The sequence below is a fragment of the Fistularia commersonii genome, chromosome 21, assembly GCF_037954325.1.
Source record: "Fistularia commersonii isolate RoL2024-O1a breed Wild chromosome 21, RoL_Fcom_v1.0, whole genome shotgun sequence".
Lineage (NCBI taxonomy): Eukaryota > Metazoa > Chordata > Actinopteri > Syngnathiformes > Fistulariidae > Fistularia > Fistularia commersonii.
In genome coordinates this window covers 8,859,560-8,885,099 of record NC_141304.1, presented here as the reverse complement: position 1 = coordinate 8,885,099, position 25,540 = coordinate 8,859,560, and the positions used below count along the sequence as shown (strand labels likewise).

The 25,540-nt window shown below is 36.1% G+C and overlaps 1 protein-coding gene across 3 annotated transcripts in view; it reads left to right on the top strand.

Annotated features, from left to right (window-relative positions):
* fhit (fragile histidine triad diadenosine triphosphatase) overlaps window positions 1–25,540 on the top strand; it is a 304,257-nt gene that overhangs the window by 227,871 nt on the left and 50,846 nt on the right. For all 3 annotated transcript variants that reach the window (XM_086168129.1, XM_086168127.1, XM_086168128.1), the window contains exons 6-7: window positions 3,460–3,489; window positions 19,025–19,093. In XM_086168129.1, the coding sequence (XP_086024255.1) occupies window positions 3,460–3,489; window positions 19,025–19,093 (99 nt within the window). The remainder of the gene's footprint in view (window positions 1–3,459; window positions 3,490–19,024; window positions 19,094–25,540) is intronic.

Genomic DNA, 25,540 nt, shown 5'->3' with positions numbered 1-25,540 from the left:
TCATAAAAATGATCAGAACAATTCTGATACATCATCAAGCAGAACAAATACAGCACATTCTCTGCTAATGGCCTCAAGGGCTGATGGAACTATTGGTGATTTCATTATGGATCTGCCCCAGTGTTGAAATGACAGCGGCTCCACACGGAGCTAACTCTGACAGCTAGGCAGCCTCTCATCTCCAAGAGAACGGCCTATTCTGCATAACTGGTGATATATATGCTAATACCAAAATAGCACCTCGCCCTCTCAGAGAAAATTGTTTCACAGGTTAGGAGAGAACACAAAAAAAAGCAAAGTAGCAAAGAGTAATCTTTACCTGGATATCATTTTCTTTGACTGGGGAGGTGATGAGAAGTGATGATGGAAGATTAGTCATGACAGCTCCCCAGCTGCAGCCACCACATTAAAGGAGAACTCTGCAGGAGGGGGCAACTGTTCCCTGCAGAACGACACTTCTGTGGAAAATGATATCATCACACAAATCAGACTCACTGGAGTACTGGTGGTGGTAAAGGAAAACACACGCACAAGAAACCAAATTTCTAGTGACACAAACACTCTATTGTTCCATCATCCGCTCTGCAGGAAAATTATTTATTTGTTCAGTCACTCGTTGCAAAGGATGTGTGATCTGTATTAGATCCATGCAAATTCCAGTCATCACCTTCTGCCAGCAAATAGTAAGGTGTAATCTCATTAAATTTAATCACACCTAATATGAAAACAAGTGTTTAAATGTTTTACTGTCAATAGATGAGGAAGTATGAGATTAACAGAGCATGTAGACTTAAAGAAAACGTGAAAAGAAAGTCAAGAATAAAACATGTTTGTTTGAAGGACCCACAGTAAAACACGTTTTATCTAAAGATGAATATCCATATTATTTCATGTAGACTTTGTATTTTCAAGTATGACTCTTTTCACGCATCTAGCACTCATTCAACACTAATATCATTAAACTATTCAATCATACAGCCCTTTTAAAAGTACATATATAGATATACACATGTCAATATCCTCTCCTTTTTAATTTGAACCTTATTATTTTTTCCATACTATCAGTATATGCCAATAATACGTTTGTGTGTAAGTAAACAGATAAACACATTTGAATACAAATTATTGATGTCATTGTCAGGTGCATGTTTTCTCGGGATTTCTGTAGAAAGAAAATAAAAAAAATCGACTAACAGATGGTGAGCTGGCAACCCATGTTGTTTTCGTAATTTGTGTTTTACATTTCCTGGCAGGAATGTTTTATTTTGCACAATCTTATAATTTAGAGTTTCATTCAGTATGCAGTCACTCTGATTAAACAATAAGAAGCTCTGAATTTTGACAAAGTCATAAACAGTGTGATTTCCCACGGGATTAATAAACTGTTTCACACTGCACTTTTTCACCCAGGAGCTCCTCTGGTCTTGCCGCATAGTTTTCATGTAACATGCCAGTTTCACAAATCTAAATCACACAGAAAGAGAACATTTCTAAGCTTTTGGTGTGTCATTCCACACCATTTTCATCTCTAAGGACTCTCAGTGGGCATGATCACAGAAATTGTGAGAGTGATCAGTTGCAGATACATCGATTGATGTTATGATGGCACACAACATGTGAGAAGTTGCATCACTTTTTCCAGTGCCAATGTATGTAAATTAGATGTTTTCTTTTTTTTTTTTTTTTTTTTATTCAGAGTGGACACACAAAGTCCCTAGCTCATCAACATTACAAAATAATATCTAATTATTAGGCTGGCTAATGAGGTAATTTGACTTTTCAGTGTGTTTCAGTGGTTTTAGAACAACTCCAAACACACATACGGCCAAAATTATTCCCTCACCTGCCTTGACTTGCATATGAACTTAAGTGACATCTCATTCCTAATCCATAGAGTTCAATATGCACCTTTTGCAGCTATAACAGATTCAACTCGTCTGGGAAGGCTGTCCAAAAGGGTCAGGAGTGTTTTTATGGGAATTTTTGACTTAATAGAGTTTGGAAAAAATCTGCACACCAAAAACTGCTCCAAAAAGAAATTATAGTTTAACACAAACACTTATTCTCACATGCATGACATATCAAACAAAAAATTGAAGAGCTCTACTATTTTTTGGCTCTACTAAGTCAAACTTTTTTTTTTTTTAATCCAGCACCCATCCCTAACTGGGCAGCGGATGTGCGTGTGTTTTTCTTTTCTAATGATAGAAATTTTTGACAATATTTGACCTTCCAGAAGCGCATTTGTGAGGTCACACACTGATGTTGAACGAGTCCGCTATAATCCATCCCAAAGACGTTCTTTTGTGTTGAGGTCAGGACCTTGTGCAGGCCAGTCAAGTTCATCAACACCAGACTCTGTCATCCATGACTTTATGGACTTTGCTTTGGGCACTGGTGCACAGTCATGTTGGAAAAGGAGTTGGGAGTATGGAGTTGTCCAAAATGTCTTGGTATGCTGAAGCTCCAGGAGTTCTTTTCATGGGAACAAAGGGGACAAGTCAAGCTTCTGAAACACAATCCCACACCATAATATCCCATCACCAACCTTCACAGAATGCAGTCAGACAAGAACCGTTCTCCTGTCAACCGCAAAATCCAGACTTGTCCATCATCTTGCCAGATGAAGAAGTACAATTCGTCACTCCAGAAAGCATGTCTCCATTGCTCTAGAGTCCAGTTGCAGTATGCTTTACACCACTGCATCTGAAGCTTTGCACTGCTGATGCAACTTGTTGATGTGTGGCTTAGAAGCAGCTTCTCAGCCATAGAAACCCATTCTATGAAGCTCTCTGTGCACTGTTCTTGAGCTGAAGGCCACATGAAGTTTGGAGGTCTGTGGCAATTGATGCAATTGATATCTTTATCGCAATTCATGAACTGTAAACAAGGTCTCAAAATCCCCCTAAAAAAGTGTGCTGCTTGATAACAGTGAATTGTTAATCGAAATTAATCTGCAGCAGCCCTCTGATTAATCTGATTAAATAATTTTGCAGCCCTAATTAAATGCAAACTATACAAATCAATTAAGGTATTTTCATAATGTGTCTTGAAGGGGTCTTTATGTCTTCTGTATGGATTATTATAGCAATGTGTATGTTTGTGTATATTATAATGTTAATAAAGCCATAGTAAGCCGTTTATAAGAATTATGTTACAACACTTTTAAAATTACCAGCTATCCTAGATGCAACTATTGATCAAAATTAATGTATTAGACACTGTGAGATTTCGTTTGTGAAAAGTGTCTCATTGTTATCCATGTGGAGTAAAACTGAACAAGAATTGTTAATAAAAAAATAAATGTCGAGACAAAGTTAGCACTGAAATTGGAAATTAATTGAAGGAAAAAAAGCGAGGTGCCATAGCTCATCTGAAATTAAAATCCTGCTAAATTATTAATGTAAATATTCCTGAATTCCCAGCTCTTTCTAATTACCTCTTTTCTGTTCCCACTAGGATGGCCCTGAAGCCGGACAAACTGTGAAGGTGAGAACTTAATAATTCACTGCTTTTTAATATGTCATAAGGGCTCCGCAACAGTTACACACTATTAAATAATCATTGTATTTCATTATAGTACTAAACTTTTGGCATGGCTGAATAATTCAGAAATGTATTCTAAAAGCTTTAAATTATTTTTGGCATGCGGCTTAACGCAGTGACTTGGAGGGCTGACTGGGGACCAGCTGGGATCCAGACTGATAATGAGCTGAATTTAAACAATTCACTGTTTTTAAAAGCTCACATTAGCCCTGCATAGCACAATGCATTGTACTATTCTTAGTTTCCTGTATATTACCCTGTATTACATTCAGTCTTTATTACATGTTTGATAGATACAGTGTGGAATCTCATACAAGCGTTTGACTTTTTTCCATTGTGCTTTGTAGTATTCTCATATACCGTATGTTGATATAAAGATATAAAGATTGTGATTTAATAAGTTCAGTTGGAAGCTCAGTTTGCTAAGAATTTAACTGATATTTCCACAAGTTAAATAACTTGGGTGACTGATTATTTACAAATACTTGATTCTAGTTCAGTTTATTGTTTTAGCAGTTCATGGGAACACTTGGAAACAATTTCTCCATTTGTATACCATAGCAAAATGCAAATGCAGAAATCCAAAAGACAATTTGTAATAAAAAAGGTCTAGTATTTAATTATAACAGCTCTGACTGCTGTAGTTTCACTCAAAACTAAATTACCTGTGAAAATAGAATTCAGTAGATTCAGAGTAGTGTGTCTAAGAAGTGAGGTTCTCCTCTTTGGTACATTATTGAGACTATATTGACTATTTCTGATTAATTCTATACTGACTAGTCAGACTAATACAAACCAGAGGGGATCACTGACTCAAAACTCTAATTAGCAGCAACCTGGTCTCAGAATATCATCAAGTGGATATCATCTATAGCAAGCATTCTAATATTATCCCAGTGACAGGGGAATAAACAGATGCATTATAATGGGCTTGAATTATAGGATACTGTAGATATGCAGGGGTTTTTCACATACAGTAGTTTGGATCAGATTGGTATTCTGCAAATTCACCCTACAGCGGACCTCTTATTCCCTTTTTAAACCTTTTTTAATGCTATTTTGCTTTTATTCATTCAATTTTCTTAACACAGATGACATATTTTTTTCTTTGGGCAACTAAAAGGGAAAAAAATACAACAAAAAAAGAGAGAAAGAAAGAAAGCTGCTACATACCTTGTTGGTTTGTTTGACAGGAGCAATGGATTTGGGCAGAAGTCACCTTTACTCTGATGTCTGTATTCCCTGTTCACTGAATTCCCTTTCAAATCGTACATATTTGTCAAAACCGATAGAAACACATGAAAGTACATGAGGGTTGGTTATTTAATTGAAATGTGATAAATCTACCAGTGATAAATCTGACTCCCCTGTGAAGTGCATCAGTTGTCAGAAGTTAGGCGGGAGCAAAAGCACATACTTGCTAAGATGAGCATTAATACCCAGCAATTTTTTTAATTCACTTTGATATTTCTTACCTTTTGGAGAAGGAGAAGCTGCAGTTGGAAAACAACATCTGGCTTAGGGGTATAGAACCATGGGTTGAAGGCTTGTCTCTTTAACAAGTCCTTTTGAGCTTGTTATCAAATGCCTTTAATTTTTTTTTTTTTTTTTTTTTTCTAATAGTCTTAGGTACATAAAGTGATTGCATTTAAAATTGCCTCTTGAGAATTAGTGGAGAGGCAGTTTAAAATGATTTTTAAAAAGTCAGCTATGTCGCCGACTGAGCTCATTTTCACATCATCTCATTACACTTGGGCAGGATTTGCTGCCCCTTGCTGGGCACAGAACAGCTGTTATTCAAAGTTTTAAGATCCTCACAGTTAATGTAAATCATCTTAGTGGAGACAATGAAATAACCACTTTAGTTTTTTGTTGTTTTTTTTGTTTTTCCTCGGTATATATCACCAGCAGTGGGACTGAAGGACGATGTTAACAGATGCTTTACTTTACAAAGTGACAGCTTAGATGCAACAGTGCAACAGTTTGTTATTTTTCCACATGACTTATGTGTTCTGTTTCCCTCTACATGTACTTTGGATACTTTCTTTGAGTATTATAAGTCCCTGCAGATTCCATTTATTTTGATATGATTGTTTTGGGCAATCTGTTGTATATAATTAGTAGACTGATGCAATCCCTGTCTGAGATGTGAGGAAAAAAGAAAAAGGAAAAAAAAAAGTCTGTCAAGGCTGTTTCCAGTTTTCTTGTATATAACTTCCTGGATTCCATGTTTTTTTTTTTTTTTTTTGTTTTTTTCATTTTTTCTTTTTGTGTGATCTTCTCCTAGTTTTATAAATTCCATTTGAAATCACTGACTTAAAACAGACCTCACTTTGATATAATGGACAACATCCAAGGTAGCACATTTTAATTTGATATTGTATCAATAGACAAATTTATGTTTAGACCAAATTTAATGGCACGCAAGACCAGCTTTCTGTGATTTGTTTAAATACATTAGGTCTCAGGGGTGTATTTGCAATTGGTTGACGATTTATACCATCTCAAAATGTAGCCTCTTGACAAATAAGCAGCTCCATCTGGTCACCACTCCATTCACTCTGATATCCTGCTGATCCAGTCGCCATCAGTTATCTTGTAAGGGGCAACTTTAATGTGAAAGCTGATCAATAGCGCCTGATGAACATTCCCTTTGCATCTTTATAAACACAAGATGGCTGTTGCTGAAGTGGATTAAAATCTTGGATAGTCTGTGACTGAAAAAAAAAAATCTTTGGCTTTAAAGAAAAGTAGTTTCACTCGGCAGATCATCTTGGATTGGTTCTTGCATCACTTACTTCTTTAACCCTGGGTAGTTTAAAGTCTACCTGACTGTGTTCAAAGCTGTGACCACTAGGAATCTTAAATTAAATTAATTAGAATTTTTTTTAGATGTGGTCTGTGGTTGTGAGGCTAGCAGTTTCAGCTGTTGTTAGCAGCACCGATCTGGAATAGCGTATATAAAAGTATGAGCAATGAACTTAATGTTTTTTTTTTTGTTTTTTTTTTGTTTGTTTGTTTTTTTTCCTATTCATGCAAACTCAAAATATACTTAAGTACACAGAATGAAAAAGAAAAGAAAATGGATGGGGTTGTAGATTTCTGATTTTCAACCCGTCTATCAGGCCTACATCTTTATGCAGGTGATACAAAGCCAACAAGAGTCTATTGTCCAAGAATGAGAGGTAAATATGCTTGCAAGAAATTTGAAATGCTTGTGTATCCTCAGCAGACGCCAAGATTCACATCCTGTAGTGGTGTAAGACCTGTGGTGTTCAGAAGGGGTTTTTATTTTACATAATAGAACATGACATTAATTGACAGCTTGACATCATTCATTTGTCGAGGTTTGCTTGGATTTATCATTTCAATCAATTTTAATTTGATTAAGCATAGTCATTGTGTCTGTGGTCGGTTTAGTACAAAATTTGTTGGAGGAATTGGTGTACCGGAAAAAGAAGTGTAGACCTGAGTTCTATTTAGCTAGATAATCATGATTCAATTGCAGTAATTGTGGCAAGTAAGTGTTTGGTAAAACTTGACAAGTTCCTTCCCTTCACAGTCTGTACCTGTCTGAAGCCGTGGGGATCAAAGAAAATGGTAATTTCTGATTGTTTGATGGCGCCTGAAGTACCTTTAACAGGCTTATTCAAATACATCCCTGTTTTAGGGGGGGCGTTCCTTTTGCCACATTCCTTGTCAAGGGGTATACATGCTTGTCCCCGTTTAATACAGTTTGTCATACCATTTCCTTGCTTTTTTTCAAGAACAACTCTGAACAACTGCAACAATTTCATAGCAGCTTTTTTTTTTTTTCTTGGCTAATTGTGATCTTGCTGAACATAAGACCTGTCATAGTAGTTAATAATAAAATGGAGCGTACAACTGCTTACCAAAAAAAAAAAAATCCAGGTCATGTTCAAGATTCAGGATTCAAAGTGTTTATTGTCATGTGTACAGTCTAGAAATGGTTTTCCCTGTACAATGAAATTCTTACTTCACATTTAACCAGAACAGTATTGATCAATATATAATAAGGAAATGGATGTAGCAATGCAGGGAAATGGAAACAATGCCAGAAATGTGAAACGCACATAGAAATGTAAACAGTATTGGCAAGATGAGCAAGCTAAAGTTCGGTCCCACCTTGAGTGTTGAACAGAATTGCAGAATTGTCTAAAGGTAGTACATGTTTTTTGACTCAATTGTTCAGGAGTCTGATGGCAATTGGCTAGAGCAAGTTCTTTAGTCATGCCATTCTACATTGTACATTACTGTACTTTTGGGCTGAGGGCAGGAGTGTGAACAAACCTTGTTGGGAGTGGGTGTGTTCTGTGGTGATGGAGGCAGCTCTCCTGTGGATTCTGCAGTGGTAGATGCTCTGCAGAGAAGGCAGTCGTGTTTTGGTGATCTACTCTACAGTCTTTACCATCTGCAAGGGATCTGCAAGGGTTTGTGATCCAGAGCAGTGGTGCTGCAGTAGCACACTGTGTTGTAGCTGGTTAAGTTGCTCTCAAAAATGCAGCTGTAGACATTGCTGAGGATCTTAGGTGACAAAGCAAACCTCCTTAGCCTCCTCAGAAAGTTTAGCCTTGTTGAGCCCTCTTGACCTTCTGTGTGGTGTTGATGGACCAGTTGAGGTCCTCACTGATGTGGCCACCCGGATATTTGCAACTGCTTACTCTCTCAACCTCAAGAGCTTGGATGAACGGAGGCTGATGAGGTCTCCTCTCCTTCCTCATGTCCACAATCATCTACTTTGTTTGTCCAAGTTGAGGGTCAGGTTGTTGTCCTCGCTCCATGACATAAGACTGGCCAACTCCATCCTGTAGGCCGTTTCGCTCCCACCAGTGATGCATCCTATCACTGCAGTGTCGTCTGCAAACGTCTGGATGATGTTGTCCTCATGGGAACCGTCACAGTCGGTTAACAGGGTGTAGAGGATGGGGCCGAGGACACATCCTTGAATAGTGCCGTGTTCGTGATGATGCCGTCTGAGGTCCTATTACCTACGAAGTCTAGGAACCGGTCACAGAGGTTGGGGTGCAGGGTGAGGGTGGACATTTTGTGGGTGAGATTGTAGGAGGATGCAAACATTACAGAACAGTAAGGATTTTTTTAATATGTATGAAGTTGTGGCAAATTTCAACAAAGAATACAATTGTCATTTTCTCTCACTGGCTAGAAAATAAGATTGCTGCCATTGATACAACTCTGTCTTCTTTATATATCTAATGTCTCAACCACTATGGACATGCTTGTTTGTGTGTAACATTTTAACTGGAATAGCCCTGTTGTGGAAATGCCTTTTAGGTCTTAGGCCATAACATAGAATAAAGATAATATGCAGTCTATCCAGGCACAAAGCCCTAAAAGTAGTCATGCTTATTTATGCCTTTATGAGTGTTAACAATATTTAGTTTAGTCTTTAATATCCATAAATGACGAACTATGATAATCCTTTTCACTAATGTGTAGAAACTCATTTTGCAGATCATTATTCTGTCTTGTCTGATACTAATTTTATGTTCGCCATTTGAAACTTTTGGTATATTTCTCAGTCAGGTTTGGTGTATAGCTTATTATTATTTTCATTTAACCTTTTTAGTCTTTTTTTTTACATTTTATTTTATTTATACATTTTTTTTACTTCTTACCCCTTTATCTCTTACCAAAGCAATCTTCACTCTCCTCAACAAAAAAACAATGTCCTGTTAAGAGATCTTATTTTTCCATTACTGTATACCCCCATCCATTTTTCATCTCCAGATTGTTTGAGATGAAATGGCTTTCATTTGGCAATACAAATAAGGTCAAAGAGTAATATATTTTTACCAGCTCCCTGTTAGATTCACACCAGCGGGGATGTTATATTTTAGCATTATCAAACTATCAGCAGCTTTGAAATATTCTGTGGGCCTTTTTACTGAGGGCTTAAGAGGAAGGGAACATGAATCATAGGCAGAACAGAGGAGTGGTTGTTTCCCAGAGATCTTTAACTCGGTGAAATAATCTACATATTTTATCAAGTAATTTCAGCACAAAGCAACTCTTGATGTGGAGACCTGTCTGGTCTTTTTATGAAAACAGATTATCTTAGTGCTTATAGCACACCTGTTACGGTAGCGGCCCACCCCCATCTATCAAATGGGTTATTGCAATCAGATGCCGGCACGCCAGCAATAAAAATGGTGCCCGGATTGAATAAGAGTGAAGCTGGATATAAGAGCAAGGCAAATGGACTCTTATAAACTCACTGCCTGGAGTCTCACATACACAAGACAAATATCTGTCTTTTGAATGATGAAATTAGAGTTTATTTTTATCTCATGGAATATACACTGTGATTATAGTGATTTATCATGTGGGTTGTCTCATATAGATCCTGTTTGTTTACTCAACAACCCTGGCTGTTGTATTTGAGACTTTATTGATAATGGTGATTGGTTATAATGTGCACAAAGAAGGCTATATTGAATTGCTGTAGATTTTATTTTATTTTATTTTTTAACACAGTGTAGTGTGAGCATAGTGTGAAAGTGAGTGAAACTTACAGAAAGACAAAAATGAAAAATACAATTAAAAAAATCCTCCAAAACATGGCATTATTAACATAAGTCACCTCAGAGATGAAAGTTGCTAATAATAAGACAAAAAAAAACAATAACTCCAGAGATGACACTTCGCACATTATGTTCTAAAGTATTTTTTTATATCCATATAGTGTCACGTTAGGCTACAATTAATACAGTACATTTGGACACGCAAGAGCATCCACTTTGAGATAACTGTTGGTCATTGTAAAGAAATGTTTGCTTTAACTATGTAAAAGTGGTCAAATAATTTATATTCAAAAGACAGCAAATGTTCCTGAACATTTCTATAAACTAATCTCTTGACCCTGCTGAGGGGATGGCAGTCTCTAAGGTAGTATAGCAATACTATTACATCACTATAGCACTAATCATAACTTTTACATTAATTTATTAGTCAAGAATTGTTCCACTTTAAAGAAGATTAGCCATACATTTTACTCTCATGTATTTCTACTTTAACAGTAAGAGTTTCAGTGCAGCAAGGAGGAGTTTTAAGGCCCTGTCAAAGTAGGTCAGTCCTGTCATCATGCATGAAGGCCATGGTTCCTTACATTATCTCCTCTTTTGTTCTTCCTGTTCTAGCAGGTGTTTCTACAACCACATTTTGCCAGGGTGACAAAATAAGCTTGGTGAGAGCAATAGCAGTAACATGCGACCCATGCATATAATAGAATTGTAGCAGTGGGTGTTGAGCAGGATCAGGGGGTACAGAGGGGTACTGCAATCTCTTATCTAGAGTTTACCGCAGTGGAGATGCAAATACCTGCGTAATGTGCAGAAAGCACAAAGCGGCAGGAGATAGAAAGAATAGACATATGCATAAAAACATTATGTATATGATTTAACTTCATGTTATATCTTCAATAGCATTTTGTTGAAGGGAAAATAGTAGCAGTTTCATTTATTTTCAGAAAAAAAACAAGTCTTTCTTGTCTGAAAGAAGTCTTATGCTCCAAAAGCTATTTCAATGAGGATCTTATTCAAGATGTTTTTGGGCTTAGATAAAGTCAGATGATAATCATCATAAAACATCAGTAACTTTAAACAGCAGAGCATAATTCTGCTGGCTTCATCATCAGCTACAAAATGTACCCTGACTAAAAAGACAAAAAAAAAAACAACAGTTTTTTTCATGACCATCAGGTCATTACATTGACTGAAAAACTTAGTCCTTATAAACAGCCAAATCCCTCAAATTTCGACTAATCACTCCAAAAGTACACCTGCTGACTTTTGATTTGCTCTCCTCTTCCTATGATTTTATACATAGTATAAAATTAGGAAAGTCACAAGTAGAGTCCACAAAAGCCACTTACAGCCACTTAATTTTAAATTGATTTAACAGTGACTGATTTGTACCATTACCGGTGGGTATGGTTATTGGGCAGAAAGGTCCGGGGACATTTTGCCATTTCTATAATCTATGCAATTTCTATCTATTTTAATGATTACATTTGCAATTGAATGTATTAATAAGTTGTTATCTATTTATGTAACTATTCATTTATTTATAATCTTTATTTTGCCTGACTAATACATTTACATTACACCACATGGGTTTTTTGAGCCAATCTGAATTTCTGAGTATAATCAAGGAATTTTTTTTTCTCCTTTTTTTCACCCTTACAGCATTTTCTGGTTTTGATGTTCACTTTAGTCATTTGTCATTATTTCCAGCCTCAGTTTACAATGACCATAGTCTGATATGTTGCCATGGAAGCTCTGCTCAATGTAAAATTAGAAGTTGCCATCAGTCTTTCAGTGCAATCGCGCTTGATACTTGATCTGAGTTATGAAACTGGCCTGAGGTCATCATCTTCCTGCCAGGGTGAAGAATATACTCAGCAGCTGCTCATGCTGATTAATTTCCCAGCAGAATTGAAATGGGAAAAAAATACCAAAAAGACACGTGAATGTCTTCACAATATTGTTGAATTCAGTTATCTTCTTGGGGGGGTGGATGTAAAAGCTAGAAAATGTAGATGTAGATGGTGTCTATTTTCTAGCTAATTATTCCCATTTTCCCTCGATTAATTATTTAATTAATCTTTTACAAAATACATGTTTCTGCCTGTTTAACCAGGTTCCTCCATAGTTCCTAAAATTAAAATGGTTTCTGCAGTTTGACATGGATTACAAGCCATCTGCCTGCTCTTGATAGTCAGTTTGATTTAGGCAATAAGTACATAAATAAATGTACAATCTATTCTATTTTTTTTTTAAGGAAAGGGAAATGCAGCCTCGTATGAGGATATTATGTGCTTGTGCATATCATCTTGTAAAAGTGGTTGATTGAATTATTTACTGCACACAACCCAGGAAGGGAGTCATCGTTGAAGGACACAGTCTAACAACTAACACTGAGCTATGGCCTCAGCATCTGTGGGGTGTGTAATAGGACTACAGCTGTTGGAGTCAAAATGAACTGTGGATAAGTGCCAAGGACAAAAAGTATTTGAAGAATAGTATGAAGTGAGAGACCATTTGAGGGTTTAGGAGAAAATTGCACAAATATTTTGAGTTTAAGAAATGCAAACATTATCGAATTATTTCAAAACCAGCAATAATTACGAAAAGATCTACGAGATTTAACACCCAAAAGAGAGAGAGAGCGAGATATTTCTTTCTAAATAATTTAATATATTACATCACAACTTTGAATGCCAAATTACTCAAGATGCCCAACAACAACCTCAGTTTCAGAGGGTTTTGTTTAAGAAATAAACGCTGTCTTAACTATCGTTGGAAAAGTAAAAAAACAAAACTGAACAAAACAAAAAATAACGTAAATATAAACGTAAATATGTAAATATAGGCCATTATAAAGTAAAAATGGTCAATTGTATAATTTTATTTTATTTTATTTTAGCTTTTATCTCAACTGGAATTATTGTATTCAGTAATTTTATTTTAGCTATTCAAAATGAGAAAACACTGGAAACTCTTGACCTAATGTTATGGGTGTCTTTATCAGTCTTATAGTCAAGGAAATTAAAATCCAAAGCGGTCATGTTGATATGTTACAACTCAGAAATGAGTATGTTATTCTATCTAGTGCCTTAAAGCAACAATTCCTTCTCGGAAACATGTGATGGGAGGCAATTGGGTAATTTTATTGTGTGCTGTCCCTGTTCTCATCTCAGGTTGTTTTCCTGTGCCACTGTCATGAACATCCCATATCCATGTGCAAAGTAGCCCTCTGTCTTGGAATCAGATGCAGCTGGTTTCCATTTGCGTTAAAGACATTCATATCAATATGAGTTCCTTGGAGCACCTTCAGCTGTGTGCTTGAACCATTCAATGATCATTTCAAAACCATGATGACACTTAAACCCTCCTACCTCATGCTACAGTGTGAAACGTTGGTTACATTAATGCTCAAATCTACAAGACTTCTTGTATACTTGGCTTCCAGTGGTGATATAATGACATACGGTGATCATTCGGAAATATGGAGTCAAACTGCTGAACCATTAGATCCAGACATGTAATGGTCCAATCAATTCCAAATCACTTTAAAGTGAATGAATGAATGAATGAATGAATGGATGAATGAATGAATGAATTATGCTAAATTAAAGAAAACATCTGGGCTCAAGAGGTTGTAGGACGGAACGGGCAAATCAATTTCATGGTGTGTTAAACTACAAAATAAGAAAATAAAGGCATAAATTAAGTATAAATAATTTGCAAGGGAAAATAATTGAAGGGTTATACTGTGGAATAGGTTAATATCCAAACACAAAGGGAATTGATTTTATCCAAAATGACTCAATTTTCATAATTTCCATCATTTGACACCCTTATTGTTGAGTTACTGTTTACATTTCAAGAGAAATTCAATAAGATTAATGATGTTGGTTGTTTATTTTAAATTGTTCTTCACAATCAGCTTGATATGCACACAGCAGCTAAGGGGAAACAAGCGGCACAATGGCATGCTGAGACATTGCTTTGAATATTTCTTCAGTTGTGGTCTGCTCAAAGAAGGCTTGGTTTTACCTGCTTCAGCCACTGAGAAGTTGAAGCAAGCCCTTGCAGATGGAACACCTCATAGAAAGTGAAATAAAATGCAATGTAGAACTTTTCCTTGTCAACATAGCAATGAGTGAGTACCAGGAGAAATGTTATCTATGTCCATTAACCTTTATTCCCTTTCTTTATATTTTTGCTACACATTCACTGACAGCCTCTATATTTATCTGTTATGCTTGCGGCAAAATATTTTTCCCCTTTGTTTGTTATTGAAGCAGTAACACTAACATTTTTCCACTTCAGAAAATCTGATATTCTTTTCATTGAAAGTTAATTGAGATAAACCTGATAATTTAACCTAAAACAACGTACTGTTATTTCTCTGCCATTGAAGAAATGTCCCCTTTCCTGTTTTGTTTTGTCTTTTTGGCATCAAGAATGAAATGCAATATTACAATTTTTATACTATTGAAGTCGTGGGAATCGGGCTGGAGTGAGACGATTCGCGACGAGATGGATCAATTTAGAGATGCGTTTATTAAGCAAAGTTTCTTCAAAAATCCCTAATACAAAATCATCTAATACAGGAGCCCGAACTTGTGCTGTTTTCCTAGCGCCTGAAGTAAACGGGTCTTATGCTTGGAACACCCAGCAAAAAGCACCCTTCTTTCCCTGCCCGGGTGTTACATACTGGTGTCACATGAATATTCATAAGAGGCGTGATAGGGTCTTCCAGGTGTGCATTTGTTTTCCACCCGTCCGTCTTTCCCCTTTGCCCCAGTTCCTTCTACATCCTTCTCCTCTATCTCGCACATCCCGTCTGTCTCACACTGATGTCTGAAAAGAGAAAAAAACAACCTGGCCTCCCCAGCAGCTGTGACCTGAGAGAAGGTCTTTCCACCTACAACTGCGAGCTGTTAGTGCCATACTACGTCTGGCTCGGTCTCTGTTCAGGCACCGACATCTCACGTTGTTTGTCCGGGCTACCGTTTGATTGGATTATATGTTGAGCAAAGCAAATGTAATGTCTACCTCATAAGCAAAGCAAATATGTTGACTTCTTCATGAGCCCAGCAAATGTAGTGTCTATTTCATGAGCAAAATCAAGTGTATAATGTCTACTTCATGAGCAAAAGCAAGTGTATGATTTCTTCACTATATATTAGAAATTTGAATACTTCTGTCTAAAATCATATTTTATACAGATTTTTAACCAATTTTTGACCTTTGACTGTTTTTTATATATCAACATATGCATCTATCATGTCAATTTAAAAAATAAAAATATGCAGGGTAATATCAGTCAGAATAAATATCTAATTATATCAAAACAGAGCCAAATTCTTTTTATCTGCAGATGACACATTTGTATTTTTAGCGAGCATTCTTGCAAGGAGCTGGCAGGGGGAAGGTAAGTTACATTTCACCACAGGTGTGCAGAGAAGATATTCTGCACACACACTGCATGCTTATTGTCCTGTAGAAACCCACTGAGGGGTTTTTAATGCCTTGCTTCAGGGCTCACCATGAAGCTTCAAAGGAACTCATGTATTTCCTTTATAGCCAATGATGCTGAAAAAACAAGTTTTATTTTCCTCCTTGTTTCTTTCTAAATCGGTTGTCACATCATATTCTCAAGGGCTCTCTGACACAACAATTGCTCAAAAATTTAGACTTACTTACATGTACATCTTTTGAATATATTAATTATGTTTTTTAGTCACACTATATGGACATTTAGAGAAAGTTATGGTTTCATTGTCAGACTGGAGTATGTAATTTTGAAAAGTAGTGTGCATATCTTTGTGTGTGTTTGTTTTTGCAGTTCACTTGAGCTAGAGCAGCAAATGGCAAAAAAAAAAAAAAAAAATATATATATATATATATATATATATATATATATATATATATATCTGAATACTATAACATTCTCTAAAAACAAAAAAACAATTTGTAAAAAATGCTGTATTGTAGAACAAACCATTGAAATTATCATAAAACATGGTTTCTTCAGTTATCCACCTGCCATGCAACAGAAGACTGCTAAGACAACGGTTAAGGAAATGTTTTATTTTTTCATTTATTCAGTTTTAAGTTCAACACAATTATCATGTTATAAGGTACAGCCAAGTGCCTCTTCTGTAAAAAAAGAAAGGGTCTATTTTTTTTTTTTTTTTAAATAAACACACACATACATATATTTTACACATAAATTTTACACACACACAAGAAAGGCTAACCAAAGTTTTCATTTAGCTCTGTGTGATGCGTTAAAAGGGTAAGTCAACCTGGGGGGAAAAGTATAAAATGTTGCGCTAAACTATATTCATAAAGGTAAAAATGCCCAGACCCCCAGCAATGTGCCCCTTGCTGCGTGTGTGGGCATATAGCTGTATCAAACTTGCACCAAACAGGTACACTGCTGTGTCAGGCCACCCTGATTTCCCAGAACACACGCCACCACCACCCCGACTCTGGGTATGCAAACACACACACACACACACACACACACACACACACACACATGAGCAGTTGCCACTGCCATTTTCACACAGTACTTATTTAGAAACCTTGTGATAAATAGCTTTCTACTCTGATGTGCCTCCACTCATCCCCCCCGCTTTTCCTCAAGGTATCCAAGTTTAATAATGCAGACATTATGTAAATCACCTCATTAAATAGAAAATGTTGTCCAAAAAAGCCAGTTCCAATGCCTCCAAATTTTTGAAGTCTTTTAGCAATTATAAACACTTACCCAGCCATCTTTGGTTTATCATTGGGTAGTAATGAAAAATGAATTCTTACATTAGGTTATCGTACCCTTGATGACACATAGACAAAAATAACATGTCTCAGAACAGGATTTTGGGACATTGCAGCCTTTTATAGCAAAAAACAAAACACTCAGACATCTTAGCTTTAAACAATATTTCACACAGGAAATTGGATTTTCTAGTATAATTAAATTATAACTGAGCTACTGCAACTTTTTTCCTATAACATAGGAATATTTTGGCAATATCATTTTTTCCAATTTGTGTGAAAATTTAATAATTAAGCATAACTCTTCTGCTTTCCTTCCTTGCTTGGGTCAATCACTGCTCACACAGTCTTCTAAGCTTTAGTAACACCCCTTCTCCTCACACTAGGTCATGCCTTTGCTTGCTTGTGTCCTCATGGGAGGCCTGTATGCAGTCCTGTCAATTAATGACATTCTATTAGTGTGCATACACATACACACACACGCACACACCATATATCCATGCGGTAGAAGTTCAAACAAGACAACAGGGAGAGGAATATATTTATATATTTATGTATACATGCGTGGGCGGTACAGAAACGCAGTGGTTAGTGCCTCAGCCTCACATCACACCATTCTGTGTGGAGTTTGTATGATCTCTCCGTGTCTGCACAAGTTTCCGCTAGGTTCTCTGTTTTTTTTTTTTTTCCCCACAGCCGGAAAAACATGCAGAAGGTTAATAGAAAAATATTGGAAAAATTGCCCGGATCCAGGTCCAGGGCATCTCTTGTCTCTTGTCCAATGACTGCAAGAATAGGCTCCAGCATCCCTATGACCCTAAGTGCAGGATAACCGGTAGATAATAGATGTCAGTACATGTGCATGTGTGTGAGTCTGTTTGAAGCAATGTTGATAGAGAATCGTAAAAATACAATTAGTAATGAATCCGTAAAACTTTTTTTCACTGACATATATGTATATATATATATATATATACACATATATAACTATCTTGTTATATACTATAACTATATACTATAACTATCTTGTTATATACTATAACTATATATATACATATATATAGTTATATATATGTATATATATATAGTTATATATAATAGTTACATATATATGCTTTTGACTTTATAATTATATATATGTCAGTGAAAAAAAGTTTTACGGATTTCAAACCTGGAAATTACCAAGTGAAATGTACAGTACATGTTCCAATGTTAGAGGCTTATCGTCCATATGTACTGGTTGAAACTGTTCATTATAATGTACTGAAGGACTGAGTGTGCTTTCCTGTGTGTAATAATGGCTTCAATGCACTCAGATCCTCACAGACTGTGTGACTTCAGGCCAGACAGTGAGTTACTATAAGCTTAGCCGTAAAGACTTTATTGGAGGCTCTCTTCATTTGTTGCTCCATGCTGATAAGTAGTTTACCAGGAAGCCTCCGTCCACTTGTAACTAACGAAAAATGTTGTGAATTGTAAAATGCAACCCAGTATGAGTACACGGTCAAAGCTGAATACCGAATTGGGCTACATGTTGTCATTGGTTATTTTTTTTATTTTCGCCTTTATTTTTCTTTTATTCTTCTTTTTCAAAACGTTTCCATCTGATCTACTAATTCTAATTTCTGTCCTGGTTCTAGTTTTTGTCATGATATTTTTCTAGTATCATGTCAAGATAGTTATATCAACAGATAATATGCCTTGATAAAAAAAAAAAATGTGTCTGTCACTCATTTAGTCAATGTTTTCCCTTTATATTTTGTTATTTAGAGCAGGGTCATAATGGGGGGGAAAAGCAAACCAAAGCTACCTACGTAGACCACCAAAATTTAATCAAGGGGGTTGATTCTTCTCCATTCTGAGCGATGAAAAGGGCAAGGAAAAGTTGTTTATATTCTTAAAAGCATAAAAATAAGGGGTCTCTGTAGCGCAGGTAACATGCTTGGTGAAATGTGCAGTCCCCCCCTGTGATTTCTTGCACAGCTGTAGCACTCTGTTCCTGATTGTTAAACATACTGGGAATTAACAAAGACTCTGTGGAAATTATCTCTTTCACATCACTCCATCAAACTGCTCCCTTTGATACCTGTTTCCTAAGATGACACGTATAAGTATCAGCTTTCCTTTTTTTTGTTTGCTTTTAGCACGTCCATGTCCATGTTCTACCCAGGAAGGCAGGGGACTTTGAAAGAAATGACAGCATCTATGACGAGGTAAGGGAGCATTTGATTTAACTGTTTTATTTTTTCACTCCTCTCTGCTTATCATTTCACCAAACTATAATTTTACATACTCTATCTTTCCACTGTTCTGATGACAATATAAAAAAATTTAAATCCTTTTCAGTTTCTAATAAATTTGGATTAATCACTGCCATCGAATTCAGTTATTAGTATTGTTATATCTGTAATGTAATATATAATACATTATATTATCACGTAAATCATTGATTTTTTTTATTTTTCTTGAAAGATGATATTTTAAGAACTCACTGTCTTAGTCTCATTGACTGGATAAATATCTGTATACTTAATTATTGGTATGACGAGTAATTCACGCTCAATTCTAGCACTACTATGACTTCTGCTGCTAATAATTCTAACTATCATCCACATCATCATCATAAGAAAGGTGAATTTATTCACTATTTGAGACTATTTGTCTTTTCGGTCGTGCTGGTTCTGAATACTTGTCTCTTTTTTGATACATATATATATCTATATACACACACCTTTCTATATATGTGTGTATGTTTGCATGCATTTTCTAGGCTCAGGATGTCATGTAGCAGTTCTGTCTCATCAAAGACTGTTGCAAGTTACTGTTTGATTGTTGTTTATGGGCTGCTTCAGTAGGCTTCAGGGGATGATTTGATTAATTAATTAATTGATTTCTTAATTGCAACATCAACTTGCCAAGTAAAATTTGGCCAATGTATATGCCAACAATTCACATTATGCTTTTTGTCAGCTTTCACTCAGGCGGCCAGGCAGACAGGCCAGCTGAGACCACCCACCTGATAGAAAGAAGTAATTTTGGCCACATTAAATCTGTAATCTCATTCCTATGATGACAAGTCAAAGCTTGTTGCCATATGATGGTTGGAAATTGGCTGCTAATTGAGAGCTGTGCCTTCCAGCTAAGATTCTTATTCACCACAAAATGCTCCACTAGTGCCAACATTAACAATCATTGCTGGTAACTCAAATCCATGCTATCTTCACACTTGAAAGGAACAACAGAAAAGAGAAATGTTGTTATGTGGCTGACATGATTCTGTCTTAAATGTGTCTGTTATTATGTAATTATGTTAACATGAAAATATAGATTGTTGGACTTGTAGTGCATTTTTATCCTGCCATCACTGAAAGTCAAACACGCACACACAAACATGTAGATTAATATACCAATGTTGGCGGCTGGTATACAAGGTGCCGGCCAGGTCATAAGGAGCAATTAAAGTTAAATATATTGCTCAAGAACCCTTCAGTAATGTATCTTGGGAGCTCGAGGATCCAACCAGCATCATCCAAATGGTGGCCACTCAACCCAAATTCACCTAACAGCCCGAGGAAACCTCTCACATTTAACAAGAGATAGATCAAACTAACAATAATTTAGACAGCATTTTCTGAATATCTTAGCCTCAGTAACATGAATGTCAGAGTGAATAGTAATTGAAGGAACACAAAGACAATAGAAGTGGGGCACTATTCAATGTTATATTTACATTTCGAGATTTCATACTATAACAGACATAAAACTTTTCAACCAGGCCAACTTTTTTCAAAACAAATGTTTTCTGACTGTAGCTATCATAATGTTTTTTGTATTTTTTTATTTGTTTAAGGCATGGGTGCAACAGCCTTTTCCACATAAATCTATCCCCAAAAGGGGATAAAGGGGAAAAAAAGACAAAATTAAACATTAAACAATCATTTATCAGTCACTTCTCTGTAGCATGCAAGTAAATTATGTAAATGAGAATACAAACATAGGTCCTGGATTATTAACACAGGTTGTTTATGATCTTTAGGTGACCGTATCCTCAGTTTAACATTTCTAATAATCAGGAAAAACAAATCATATTTTTCAGGTAATTTTGGAGGCCTTAATGTTTGCCCTCATGCAACAGTTTGTCAACATATTTGGCATTTTTTTACATGAAAGTTCCAAAAAGCTAGACATTTCCACAGGGGACTGAGCACAAAGCTCCATGTGTCTCTGTGGCAGTCACCAAATTCAAAATACCTTAAAAGAGATGTTTTGTTCCTTTGCCTGTGATCCAAGTCACCCTCTTGTTCAATTGTGCCACATCTTTAAAAATGTGATTACATTAATAAATAACAACTGTGGTCAAATACTAGACCCACGTATCTTCATAGATTAACATTGCAGACATTGTTCTTCAAGAGAATGAGTTATGAACACAGCTCACTGCTAATGAGCTGATTCACCTGTGGTTCCTAATAACTTTAATTAAACGTCTGAGAGACGGGTTTTAGCAAATATCAAGGGGGGCATCCAGCCCTTAGGAGCTAAAATCTCCAAACCACTGAACCACAGAACTTCAATAAGAATATAATGAACATGCCTTTCAGGGTATTTTAAATTTCACAGTGACATTTTGAATTTGTATAAAGACTCTGTAGCAAATGAATATCAATAACTTGAGAGTTTGATATGAATATTCTAATAACTGTGGTGTATAGAAAGAACTTTACTATACTTGCTCATTATGCCTGAGGGAAGAAATTAAATGTGCGGTTCCACTGCAGAGTCCCAGCAGAAAAAATATAAATAGGTTTGTTTTTAATTTGCATGTGATCATGAGGGTTATTGTGAGAACAGTGGAACTGCCACCATTTGTATTTTCTATGCCACACCTGCTAAATGAGAACATTTTTCTTAAAGGTGTTTTTCTTTGCTGTGAATAATTGCCCACTGTTTGTTTTTTTTTTTGTCTTTCCTTTTATATCTTAACACTGTTGAGTGTTTTATTGCCTAGAATTAACACATTTATTTTTCAATGAGAACTTGTTAATAGGAACACTTTTTTTCCCACAGCAATAGATTCATTTAAACCGCTCATAAACATTCACAGGCAATTTCTTTGCCCAATCATTCTCGACAGTCACATTCTTAAATCTACACCACTCTCTCTCTCTCTCTCTATCTATCTATCTATCTATCTATCTATCTATCTATCTATCTATCTATCTATCTATCTATCTATCTATCTATCTGTCTATCTGTCTATCTGTCTGTCTGTCTGTCTGTCTGTCTGTCTGTCTGTCTGTCTATCTATCTATCTATCTATCTATCTATCTATCTATCTATCCATCTATGTACTGTGTAAGCAATAAGTGGTGAGTGAAATAGATAGAAGTAGATAGGTGGGAAATTTCCCAAAAGAAAGCTGTCTGAATATAATTTTCTCTCTCCTGGAGTCAGACATTCAAAGAACTTATTCATTCATTCATTCATTCATTCATTCATTCATCTATTACCTATAGAGCATATCCTTAACTCAAGATCAAGGTGGGGCTGGAACCCAACTGTCATTGGGTGAGAGGCAGGTTACCCAGTTAACTGGTCAAAAGTTAATCACAGGGCCGCCATTACCTCTCAGTTCATTTTAACTTCACACAAAAATTTAAAGTAGCTGTGAAATAGCTTCGAGAAAAAAAAAAAAAAAACTCTCCCCATTATCCTTGTATATAATGAAAAAGTATTTTTGCAGTTTAAGAAAATGCCTTTTTAGAATATATAGTAATACTCAGTTTCGATATTCTTCTGTTATGCTTTTCCAGCATCGGCCATCTGGCTTATGGTATGCATATATTCTGGCAGCAAGTCATACAACAGTCTTGGCTACAGGGGGCTGGGTTGGGGTGGATCTAAAGCTATATCAGATGAAGATAAGGCACGACAGTGACGCACGGTCAATGGGCTGTTTGTTGTTGAGAGGAAGGGATGGGACTCGGGAGTGCAGTTGTACTATCATTTTATTTAGACGAAGTGGCCCGACATTAGAGGCCAATAATACCCAGTCGATGCAGGAAGCTGACAGCAGCTCTGTGCCAGAAAATAAAGGCAGTAGCTTAACATTGTGGTTGCTATCTCTCTTTTTGCACTGCCTTATCCTCTTTCTCCCTCTGTTTTCCTTTTGGTATGTCCGTTTCCCTCTGATGTACCAGATGGCACTTTTGATTTTCTTTGCAGTGTCACCTTGCCCAAAAATCTGTCACAGTGCATCATACTCACTTTGCAAGCCTCATTTGTGTCTTGCTTTTTCTTTAAAGGTTTCTTGCACTGCTTTCATTTTTACCTTTGAAAAAATAAACTTGTCGGTATTCATAATAGACTCAATGTTAAGTGCTCTATTTCAGTCCTTTTGTGTTCTTGCTGAAGATAGATAGCTTGTCATGTGATTTTTTTTTGATATCCACAATTTTGACTTATGTGGTCCACTCTTGACCTATAATATATAACAAATTATATAAAATGCAACAAAAAGAAGTTTTGTATTAACAGTCTACAACCTGTTGAAGCTGCAGTGTGCATTAAATTGTGCAGAAAGAAAATTCACAGATAAATTAACTTTTTCAGAGCTTTGCTAGTAAAAAATATCAATTTTATCCTCAGGGTGACGCTCATGTAAAAGTTATGACATATTTCCTTGACTATTGTTTATTCTTAGAGGGTGAGGATGTAGGCTAAAAAACTGAGCCCTGGCCTATATATTTGGTTTTCACATTTGGTCAGTTATATGTCAAGTGCGCCAAGACAAAAAAATACAATTTCAACAGCCTGTCTTGTGCATGTAAATTTGGCATTTAATATATCCCAACACTTAATGTACCAAAAAAGGCTAATGATACTTAATAGTAAAAATGAAGTTTAGAGTTATGGTGATGTTCTTTCTGTTGTTTTCATTTGAGGAAAAAAGGATTCAACAATGAAATCTTCCACATGGATATTTGTACTTTGTAAACATTGCCATGGCCCTGTGATTGACTGGCCCAGGATCCAGGCCTCTCACATCCCTAAGAGCAGGACAAGCAGAGTAGATAATGAATGAATTATAACTTGCATAATACTTCCTGTTTGGTCTTAAAAATACCAAGTTAATACCTCTGCAAGTGTCTTGAATTAGTGGAATCCACTTCAAGAAACATGCATTTGTTCTATATGCTTTCTGTAGAACCAGCATCAAATCCTAAACAAAAAGAACCACAGCGATTCTTCTGCAAAGACCTTCAAACTTTATAATTTTCCGTGGAATGTTAGGCTTCTATAATTTGGGTAAAGGGTCCCCTACTGATATAGTGCTTTCAAACACACTGGATATTACAAACAGTCACTCACATACCGATTGCTGCAGAGGCACTATTCAGACCATCAGGAGCAATATGGGGTTCAGTATCTTGACCAAGGACACTTGAGATGCAGACAGAAGTCTCAGATTGAACCTCCAACCTTCTGATTTGAGACACCCGTTCTGCCAACCGAGCTTACTGAGCCCTCAGTGCTAAATCAAGTTATAACTCTTCAGCCTCTGTTCCGCTCTCTCCCTCTCTCTGTCACACATACACACACAAAAACACACACATTTACATTTTATCATATGAGATGTTTTCACAGGGATCATCAACAATTTCAGAAATCTAATAGTTTAGACCAATTCCTATAATGTATATTAAAGGCAAAATAAAGTATTAATCACAAATTAGAAATTAGTCAAAGATTGGCCCTAACTTTTACATGTCATGAGTTGGTTATACACATCACCACATATAAACTGTAGTTTTTAAGTGTGTTTCTGTGGAAAAAAAAATCACGCTCCTCTTAGATTTAGTCAACCATGTGAATAAACAAGTCTGGACTCTGAACAAACTTGTTGCCTGACTGATTTCAATTCCTCTAATCCTCGGGTTGAGAAGTTTCTCTTTAGTAGTAAATCTCACTGCACTAAACAGCCTCAAACCAACTCCACAGGTGTTTTTTTTTTTCTTTTTCTTTCTTAAGCTAGAGTAATTATTGGTCTGCTAATATCTGTTTGACAAAAATAAAATAAAATGAAAAATGAAATTAAGCAATTAATTGCTTAATACATCCACCCAAAAATGCCTACATACACGTAAAAATATAAAAAGTGAGAGACTGGAACGAGTTGCAGAGAATATTTGGACATACTCATTTAGCCACTCTTCACCTTTCCCCAAATTTGAGACGTTGTGTTCCCAGCAAGGAAACGAGTCATCCAAAAGGTAATTTAGGTCTGAGCTCAAAACATGATTATAGGGACTGAATATCGGGGAATACAATTGTACACATGAATGCATTCAAACATTCATTTCTAAAGTATAATAAAATAAATATAAAAAATAAGGTTCACTGAAAATGTACCAAAAAGTAATTCAAATGAATGAATAATTGAAATGAATAATTGTCACAAAGAAAAAGCATATCTTAGAAATACAACTTTAGACTTTTTCTCTCAGGATTAGAGAAATGTTTGACCAAAAACTTCAGGCTTTAACTGCTTGTGGTTATTCAGGGCAAATGGAGCAGTATCTAATGCTGTGGATGCTACCTGGGATTGAGGTTGGGAAATTTAAGAAGCTACATTTAGTCCTCCTGCTGTCAACCTCGGT